Source organism: Teleopsis dalmanni, chromosome 2, assembly GCF_002237135.1.
Source record: "Teleopsis dalmanni isolate 2A chromosome 2, ASM223713v2, whole genome shotgun sequence".
In the NCBI taxonomy this organism is placed as follows: Eukaryota; Metazoa; Arthropoda; class Insecta; order Diptera; family Diopsidae; genus Teleopsis; species Teleopsis dalmanni.
In genome coordinates this window covers 107,483,616-107,494,657 of record NC_051847.1, presented here as the reverse complement: position 1 = coordinate 107,494,657, position 11,042 = coordinate 107,483,616, and the positions used below count along the sequence as shown (strand labels likewise).

The following is an 11,042-nucleotide window of genomic DNA, read 5'->3' as shown; positions in this document are numbered from 1 at the left end:
AATTTGACAATTATCTAGCTCATTTTCTCGCAGGGGAATGTATTGATCTCGAAATGTGTTTACTGCTATAAACGAGACATCACTTTTGATTGTTAAAATGGTGTTGTTTATAACTGTTGGTATAGGTAATATTCTGAATAGTTCCATGTCATAGGAATCTATAAGTGGTACCTTAATAACAAATATGATTTGTTCCTTAGTTACTGCTCCAGATATTTCCATTATTCTGTAGAGTTGAACTAAATCATCTTGATTAACCGGAAATCGTCGAGATGGCGGAATATGACTTCTTTTATGCTTGATCTCATTTTTTAGTTGTTGAGGTGATAACAATAGAGGACTTATTTTTCCGTGATGAGAGTCAATTAAAACATTTATAATTTCCGCTTGTATTCTTTGCAAATTAGCACCCATCAGTGTCAATTGTATTGCAATTGATATGAATATCTGCGTAATTTTAATTTGTTCGGTTTCATTGTCGATTCGATTTAGTACTTGGCTAATTTGATCTTGAAGTTGACCAAGTTGACTATTAACAGTTTCTTCATCACGTTTAAGTATATTTAATGTTGAATCTATTATGGAGGTTTGATTCTGCAGCAATCTAGCTAGGTGGTTATCATCTTCCTTTAGCTGATTTATTGTTTGTGACATATCCTCTGCATAATTTGAGTCCAGAACCCCAAATAAAGCCTTTGCCACATTTCCAACGAGGTTTATGGCTCCTCGTTTATCTCGTCTGTTGTTTAATAAAATCTTCTCCTGTAGGATATCATCTCTTGTATGCTCAAACGTACCTACGAGCGTGTGACAAGCCGAACCCTGCTGTAGTTTGATGCACAATTTATCTAGTGCAGAAATTCCATTAACGAATGTGTTATATTGGGTCTGTACCGGAGCTAATTCATAATAAACAACCATTTTCCATTCACCTGTTACCATCTGAACAGTGCCCATATTTTCGAAGTAGAGACCAATACTTGAATTAAGCTGTGTTGTGGTTACAGGATTGCCCAATATAATTGGCAGAAAGAATAGTGTGAGAATGATTGCGAATAATGTTGTTTGTTGGGGCAACTTTATTTTCTTTGATGGAACTACCAAAGTATCTTCCTGGCTTATGTTTGAATGATGTTTTCGTTTTTCGTCTTTCTCTTCATCTTCTCGAAACAGTGGAGCAAGCCGATGAATAGGCCGTTTACAAATTCCTGCAACTGTCTTCACTTCCACTACTCGTACCATGCCATCATCGCCTCGAAACACTTTCGTAACCCGACCTAAGGGCCAGTTGAGTGGTGCTGTATTGTCTTCTTTAATTATGACCATCGTGTTTTCTTTGACATTGTTAACAGGAACCTTCCATTTATGTCGCTGTTGTAGTTCTGTTAAGTACTCAGCGTTCCATCTTTTCCAAAATTCCAGTCTCAAATGAGAAACCAATTTCCACCTTGTAAGTAGGTTGTGATTTGTCCCATGAACATTGGTGTCTATAGGTGCAGTGAGTGGTTCACCAATAAGGAAGTGACCTGGTGTCAATGCGGCAAGATCGTTTGGATCTGATGACATTGGTGTTAATGGTCTTGAGTTCAATATTGCTTCAATTTCCACAATGATCGTTTCCAACTCTTCATAGGTTAATGAAGCTGTTGATGTACTTCGAACTAAATGATATTTAACTGATTTAACAGTTGCCTCCCAAAGACCCCCGAAATGTGGAGTTCGAGGTGGAATGAATTTAAATGTGATTAATTTATCACTGCATGTTTGAACTATTTTATTTTGAACAGAAGTTTTACGTAGCAGTTCGGATAATTCATTTAATTTATTGTTCGCACCAACAAAATTTGTAGCATTGTCACAATGCAGCGTTTTGCAATGTCCTCGTCGAGCTATGAGCCTCTTCAGTGCACCAATAAATGCATCAGAAGTTAAGTCGCTCACCACTTCTAAATGGACTGCTTTTGTGGCAAAACAACAAAACACTGCTACATAAACCTTGTGTGGTCTTTTTCCTCTGATTTTGTAGTGAACCCAAAATGGTCCACAAAAATCTACTCCTGCATTGTAGAATGGCCTTGAAGGTTGAACTCTAGCTGGTGGTAGCTGACCCATTATTTGTTGAAATGTTGTTGGTCTGCTTCTTGTGCAGCGGACACAATGTTGAACCGTTGATCGAGCCATTATCTTTCCCTTGATGGGCCAAAATTGAAGTCGGATTTGTGACAATAATGCTTGTGCACCACAATGCATGTTTTTTCTATGAACATCAACGAAAACACTTTTCACAATTGGATCATTATATGGCAATACCATTGGATGTTTGGTATCATAAGCTATAAGTGATGATGAAAGTCGACCTCCGACTCTTAGAATTCCGTTACTATCTAAGAATGGACTTAAACTAGAGAGAGAACTAGTTTTGTGCACTGTGCCATTTGAGTGTAATTGCTGCAATTCTTCCCTGAAATCGCTTTGTTGTATTATACGAATGATTACTTGTAATGATGAGTTCAACTCGTCTGGACTTAATATTAAAGAGGTAGTGTGCCTGTTGTCTTTGCCTTTGGAGTATTTTACAAATCGTAGTGCGTATGCAATGATTCGTTGCAATCTTGCAAACGAGTTTCTATAATTGATCTTATAGATGAAATCTTCAGTAATGCTGGTGATTGCTGAAGTTACGATTGAAGGTTGTGTTGAGCGTTGCATTTCAAGCGCCCTTCTTTTGGTTTCAGAATGATCAGTTATAAGATGTTCCTGAGCAATTGAACCTGGCCATGATGATTCGCTTCCATATAAATACAGTGGTCCAAAAAACCATATGTGACTGGAATGTAATTCCGTAGGTTGTAAACCCCTTGATAGGTGATCTGCTGGATTTAATTTGGAACTTCCATGACGCCATTGGCTTGCATTAGATATTTCATGAATTCGTGCTACTCTATGTGCTACAAATGTTTGAAAAATATTTGAGTTAGAGTTGATCCAGTATAATACAACTTGTGAGTCTGTCCATAAAAAAGATTTGTGGTTATCGTATGCAAGATCTTGTTTAACCTTCGCTAACAGTTGGGCTCCCAGAAGTGCTGCACACAATTCTAATCGTGGAATTGTTTGCCTTTTTAATGGCGCTACTCTTGATTTTGAGCAAAGTAGCCGTACTATGATTGTACTTGTTTTTAGAATTGCTCTTACATAGATTGCTGCTCCATATGCCTTTTCAGATGCATCTACAAAACAATGTAATTGAATATCTAATGGAATTTCATGGTTAAAAACATGTCTCGGAATGATCATATTATTAATTTCTTGCAGTCTTGACCGAAACTTAATCCATTCGGCTTCATATTCATGAGGTAATGGATCATCCCAGGTCGTCTTTAATTCCCAAATTTGTTGAACAAATATTTTTGCTGTGACTATGATTGGTGCTACCAATCCTAATGGGTCATAAACTCTTGCTAAGTCTGAAGCTACTGAACGCTTAGTAAAAGTTGTACATGGTGTTATACTTGTTGTTATGCACAAATTATCAAGCTGTGGTGTCCAAATCATTCCCAAAGTCTTAGCTGTTTTGAACGAACAAGTAGAAATATCCCAACAGACTTCCTGATCATGTGGTGAAATGTTTTGTAGTAATTGTGGGTGATTAGCGCACCATTTTCTTGGCTTAAAACCATATGATTTCAAAATGTTAATTAGTTGTTCTTGAATCACCTTAGCCTCTATCAGACTGTTAGAACCACATAATCCATCATCGACATAGAAATCTCTTCGTAGGGTCTCTGCTCCAAATGGATTAGTTCCAGAACTTTCTCTTGCTAAAGTTTGTAAACATTTGGTAGCTAAGTATGGAGCTGATCGAGTCCCATATGTTACAGCTTTTAGTTTATAAAATCGTAGCGGCTCTTGTGGATTATTTCTCCAAATGATTAATTGTAGCATTTGATCTTCTGGGTGAATAAGTATTTGCCTATACATTTTCTCAATGTCCGTTGTGAAAGCGTATCTTGGAATTCTGAATCGTAATAATATTGAGAATAGATCGCTCTGTACCACAGGACCAGTATGCATAATGTCATTCAATGATCGACCTGATGAAGTTTTACTAGATGCATCAAACACAACACGTAATTTTGTCGTGGTGCTATCTGGTTTTATCACGCAATGATGAGGAATGAAATAATGTGAGGCCATGATGTCATCAGGTTGAATTTCTTCCATGTGACCGAGATCTTTATACTCAGTGATAAACTGCACGTATTGTGCCCTTAATGTTTCATTTTTTGACAGCCGTCGTTCAAGAGAGAAAAATCTGCGTTGTGCGATTTCACTAGAGGATCCTAATGTTGATACACTGTCAATAAGTGGCAATTTCACAATAAATCTGCCTTCTTTAGTACGTTTCAAGTTTTCCACAAAATGAGTTTCACATAATTTTTCTTGATCAGACAGTAGTTTTGAATTTTGTGCTGATTCTTCAAGATCCCAAAATCGGACGAGAAGATTATTTAGCGAATCTTCTTCTTCGCTAAACATACAACAGACTGCGTCACCTTTTGCTGTTTCTGATAGTTTGCCACTTACAACCCATCCAAGAGTAGTATTCTGGAGTATTGGTTTGTCGACTCCCAATTGGATTTGCCCTGACGTTAAGAGATGTGGATAAAATTCAGCTCCTAATAATACGTCTATTTTTTGTGGCTCATTGAAGTTAGGATCAGCTAATGTAATATTTTTTGGAATGTTCCATGAACTGATATTGACACATTGTGTTGGTTGTGGAGCAATAATATGTGGTAACACAAATGCTTCTAAATTTGTATTGAAATTGCTATTCATTGATTTAAAAACAGTGCTGATTCTTTGACGAGCACCCTTTGTGGTGTTACCAACTCCATTTATACGCATTGATGTTGCTTTTGGAGTTATTCCTAGTCGATGAGCTACCCTCTCGGTCATTAAATTAACTTGAGAACCTGAGTCTAATAATGCTCTACATTGAATTTCTTGGCCGTTATGTGCCAATAATCTTATAGTTGCTGTTCCTAAGAATACATATTGCTGTTCATTGTGCTTTCTTGCAATAGTTAATGATGCTTGATGATCAACGCTTAAACCTGTGCTTACATTGCGTTGAGTATTGTTCGATTTTGGTATTGTTGTATGTTTTTCAGTGCCATTAACCCATGAGTTTACATGTAGTAAAGAGTTGTGTTTTTGATTACATTTGATACAATTGCCTGATTTACAGTTGTATGCTATATGACCTGGTCGCAAACAGTTACGACATAAGTTTTGTTTTTTAACAAATTGTAGTCGTTCAAAAGTATTTGCTTGTAAGAACCCTTTGCATTGGTATATTTGATGTAAATCTTGCTTACAATATATGCATGATTGCCTGGTTGATTTGTTGATTGTTGCGGTATTACATACCTTTACGTTATTATTGGTAGTACTCTTTTGGCCGATTGCTTCCAGAGTTTGAAAACGTGTTTCAATGAAACTTAGAAACCCTGTCATTGATTGTAATTCCTTTGGCCTTGCCAATGATTGCTCATACAACGTATGTGTAGTTGCATCCAGCTTCTTTGTTAATAAATGAAGGAGGAGTGGATCCCAATGAACTGTTTGAACATTTAAGTTATTTAATGCCAACAAACATTCATGTATGACATCATGTAGTGACTTTAGAGACATTGCAGTGCCAGAGCATTGAGGTTGTCCGAGCAGCCGTTGTATTAACATGGTTGTTAATATCCTCTTATTCCTGTATCTCTCCTGAAGTATCTTCCATGCTACGTCGTAACTATCATTGGTAGTTGGCAGATGTCTGATGAGCCTCTCTGCTTCTCCTGATAAATTATTTTTTAAAAACCACATCTTTTGTACCTTGGGTAGTGATTGGTTGTCTACCATTTGAGAGAACATATCATAAAATTGTGTCCATTTAAGATAATCTCCGCCAAATTGCGGTATAGACACCTTCGGTAATTGGATTGGATTGTTAGTTACCTCTGTTGTAACTACATGTGGTTGTTTTGTTATTATCAGCTCAGAAATTGAAATCAAAGTTTGTTGTATTAATTCCTCTAATTGTTGATAATCGTCTATATTGTAACCAATTGATAGTGGGTCACTAGCGATTTCCCATATATTAAAATTGAGTTCCTCAATTTCTTGCCACAACTTGTTGATTTTTATTTTGTATATTTCCAACGCAGTAAACGTGTTTGATCCCAAATCTCCTTGGACCTTCTCCAATAGTCGTTTTAATGATATTTTCATTCCCATTTGCTTGTTAATGAGACATGAAATTTCTGTTTCTTTAGATACTTGCGACTTCTTGCTGAGATTTGCTTCGTCACTGAACTCCTGTAGTTGCTGAGTGAATCGAGCAATGTAACATTCTGCTAAGTCTTTAGTTTTTAAATAATCCTCATTAGTAAAATATTCATGAGTGGTTTCGACATCTGACAACTCTCTGATACGGTTGTCATTTTCTTCAAATTCAGACCATATATTAGTTAAACGCCTTTTACGTTCTTCAAAGTAAGCTTTATTCAATTTCCTTTCTTTTGGATCCTTTTTGAAATTCGAAATCAATTTCTGGATTAATTGACCCAGTTGTTGCTGTTCGAGAATTAACCCCTCAAAAGTTTCCATATTTGTTTCCAGCAAATCAGGTACCTTGGTGCTTGTAATGTGTTCGCAGCTCACACTGTTGTGCTCTTGCTGTTTTATTGAAAGCTCACACTTGTTGTGCTTTTGCCTTTTATCTGCTTGAAGCTCACACTGTTGTGCTCTTGCTTCGACGCCTTAATGAAGTAGTATGTGATCGTGATCTTTGGTCACGTCCTTGATTTACGTCCTTGATCTACGTCGATCACGTCGGGGTCACCAAATTTTATGTATATTTAAAATACCTTAATCCTTATAATATTCAATAAGCACTTTAACTTATTGAATATTGCTTATCGGTTATAGATTAAGCACTTGAAACTTACTCTATATAAAGCAGAATTAGGTTTCGACGAGAATCAAAGAATAGTTTTTATTGATTGATTACTTTCTTTATAGTTTCAATTTCTTTTATACAATTTTTGTGCAATAATTTTATTAATAATAATTATACCTCAGCAACAAATTAATTGGAACACTGTTAATAATGCAAAATGCAACGTTGCATATTTCACCGTTGCTCCAGTTAAGTTGTTGCCTCAGCTTAACATAAATATTCAAAATAAATTATTTCACAATTGCTAAATTGCTTAAAATATAAATTGAATGACGCAATTTAACAATGTGAAATAATTTATTTATTACTTAATTTCTACCTTAACAATTATATTTAATTTTTTTTTAAGTATAACTGTTAATTTTTTGTAATAGAACTTTATTGTTGTTTCTTTGGTTACAATAAATCAGAAAACGAAAATTAATTTCAGTAAAAATTAAAAAGGTTATGCGAAATTTAAGAAAAATTTTGTGGGTGAACATAGACTTTTTCTGCTATGTGTATATTTCATTATTTAGTGAGTATTAACAATAAGTTTTGTAAATATTTTTTTTTCTAAAATTTTTTTACTCTTATTTAATATTAGTCCTTTTTTGAGCATATCACAAAAGAACAACCGCTTATTTTAAAAATAACATATGAAACAACAACACTGCTGGCTTATTTAGAGTCCAACCTTTTTAAAATCGCTTAATTAATAAGCAGCTCAATCAGAGAATTCATTATCCATTCGTTCCCATCGTACTAGGTCTTTATTCAGATGGGGGGCCAACAAGACAACATTTCAGTGCCTCGCCTTTAAAGACAGACAAGAAGGTGAGAGCAGCACGGGTCCTTACTCAATTCGTCTTCCTTACAAGTCGAAATGCCATTGTCCGACTCTGAGTAACGGACAGTCTTGAAGAATTATTTAATTAATAATAAAGTAAACATGAATAATAATAAACATGAAGAAGAATTGCTGCTCGAAAATAGAGTATAGTATGTCGTTTTTGGCAAAAAAATATATGGCAATAAAATTTATGTCGAATGAAAAGGCTAAATTTACAATGGCAGCAAGGGCAAGTAATTATAGACATGCTTACAGAAGGTTGGATGATTATACTATTGGAACTATTAGCCGGATTTTTAAAACTCGAGGCGAACTCCTTGAATTAAATTATAGACCATATGTGCAAGTAAATTCAACACATTGTTCATTGTGTAATCTAGATCAACCAGAGGGAAAAATACACTTTATTTGATTATGTCCAATTCTAAAAGAAATGCGCTACAAATTCTATAGGAAACACACTCTTACATAGGAGGAAATAATAGAGGCATTAAACGGAAAAAACTGGGCCGCACTCTCTGGCTATGTAGAAGATGCAATTAGTTACAGACAAAGAATAATAAATGAATATTTTTAGTTTTAAATAAAATAGAATCAGAATGAGAAAAATAACTACAATTCTACTTTAATATATTTTAAAATATACTTTGATTTAGAATACTACTTTATTAGTCAATTAGTTTGTTGGCAGACGGCATTTGTAGCAATATTTTAATGTGTAAAATTTTGTGAATTAAATAATTGATTGCTTTTTAGAACCTGCTCATCATGCACCGATCCAGAGAAACCAACACAAATTGATAAGAATTCCTTATTATTGGAACATACGTTTTGGAAATTGATGAATGTAAAGGACTTTCGATTCATGTTTAAGTCGTGTAGGCTCGACTATTGATATATAAATTAAATAAGAACTATTATTTTTTTGTGTAGCTTCTGCTACCACTTTATTTGAAATGTTTCTTAAGACTAACTATATACATAATTTTTACTCGTATTTATACCAAGGATTCGAAGTATCGAATCCCGATAATATATTTCGTTGTTTGCTTAGGGCAGGCAACGATAATAAAAAATATTTGGTTACAATGTTTAGTTACAATGTTTAGTTATAATGAGTAGTTAATACAATAGATAATATTTCGTTGTTTGCTTAGGACAGACAACGATCATTAAGAAATGATTAGTTACAATGTTTGGTTATTTCCAATTTCCTGTTAAATACAATAGATAATATTTTAGGACAGACAACGATCATTAAGAAATGTTTAGTTAATACAATAGATAATATTTCTTTGTTCCTTTAGGACAGACAACGATCGTTAAGAAATGTTTAGTTAATACAATAGATAATATTTCGTTGTTCCTTTAGGACAAACAACGATCATTAAGAAATGTTTAGTTAATACAATAGAAAATATTTCTTTGTTCATTTAGGACAGACAACGATAAACACAATAATTAGTGTAGGAGACGAGACTTGATAACTTATATGTACCAAATATAGCATCTAGAGCACGATTGAAAATTGTAATACCGGCTTGTTGGTTATATTTTGATGCTAAACATGTTCAGTGCAAAAAATCCCAAGAAAAGTCCCATTTAGTTTAGCATGAAATTGGAACGACTCGGACCACCCCTAAATATTATTTTAATATAAACGTTTTCAATGGCTAAACATACAAATCGAAAAAAAATTTTAAAAGTTTGTTGTAATTGCAGTTCTTTGTATCAACACTTTATTGCTGTTAAAGTTAAATGCTATTTTAGCAACTTTACCTACCTCGGTGCGCTGATTACCAACAATAACGATTGCAGAATCGCAATAAGAACAAGAATACAAGCAGCAAATAGATGTTTTTACAAATATTTAGACTTAATGAAATCAAGACTACTATCCAAGGAAAGTAAGCTACGAATGTACAAGACAATAATAAGACCGGCAGATACATATGGCTCAGAAATATGGACAATGACGAAGGCGGACAAATAAGCTTTAAAAATTTTTGAAAGAAAAATAATTTGCCAAATCTACGGGCAGAAACTTTTCAAAAACGAACAGATAATGAAATTGAAGAACTGCTTAAAAACGAAAATATAGTGAGATACATTAAGTCGCAAAGGTTACAAGAGAGAAAGCCGAACAGCATATTCAACGCAAAGCCGACGACAACCAGGCACAGAGGCAGGCCAAGAAAAAGATGGGATGGGAACGTGTATGGTGATGCAAGAACGATTGGAATACTGAACTGGAAGAGAGTAGCAGAAGATAGGGACAGATGGAGGCAGATAGTGAGGGAGGCCAAGATTCATACTGGACTGTAGTGCCAAATAAGAAGAAAAAGAAGAAATGCTATTTTCCGAATTTGCACAAAATAGTGGTTTTTATTAACTAGTCGAATATAGAAAAATCTTTCAAATCAAAACACAAATCAAAACGGCATTATTGAAAAATAAAAATTTAGTATATTGCATTTGAACATAAAAGTTTAAGGTCGAACTTATTTGTTTCAGGAACCGAAAAGAACGGTTATTTAAAAAATTTGTGAGAAAAAAACAGAAACGAAAGGTTGTCTAAACTCATAGTTAACCTATTTCGTACCTCCGTGTGGTACATCACACGGCTAACTTTGAAAATTATTTGAAAATATATGAAAGTAATTAATTCAATGTTTTTTATTTTTGTTACTTAGTTTGATATATTAGTAATATAAAAATACATATTTCGGACAATTTTCATCTGTTCATGAGTTTACCTAGTCCGAAATAAAAAGTGTCCAAAAAAACGCTTTTTTAATTAAATCAATATTAAAATAAATAGAAATCAAAACTAATATATTTGTTATAACATGTGTTCACAAAAGTCCAAATATAATTTTCATAATTTTTGCCGGCGCCTTAGTAACAGTTACGTGCCACCAGACCCCGGCGAAAAAAGGCATGTCCCATAATACTATAATGATAAAACACTGCAATATACATGTTTCTCGTTAGGTAATGAAATAAAATGAGAGTAATATCTCTAATAAATATCATACTCTTCTAATTAACTTGAACTTGTGTTTTTTACTATGCATAATAGTTATAAGTCTATTTTAATATTAAATTGCTGGTTGAGTTAGTCTTAATTTGATTGTATAATATAGAACTTACATTTGTTCTTGCTAAAAGTTCTTTCGTCAATTTTTAACT

The 11,042-nt window shown here is 34.0% G+C and overlaps 1 protein-coding gene across 1 annotated transcript in view; it reads right to left on the bottom strand.

Moving 5' to 3' along the window:
* LOC119675356 overlaps positions 1-6,666 on the bottom strand; it is a 7,791-nt gene extending 1,125 nt beyond the window's left edge. Inside the window, exon 1 of the mRNA XM_038086553.1 lies at positions 64-6,666. Within this exon, the coding sequence (XP_037942481.1) occupies positions 64-6,666 (6,603 nt within the window). The remainder of the gene's footprint in view (positions 1-63) is intronic.
* Positions 6,667-11,042: the final 4,376 nt, after the last annotated feature.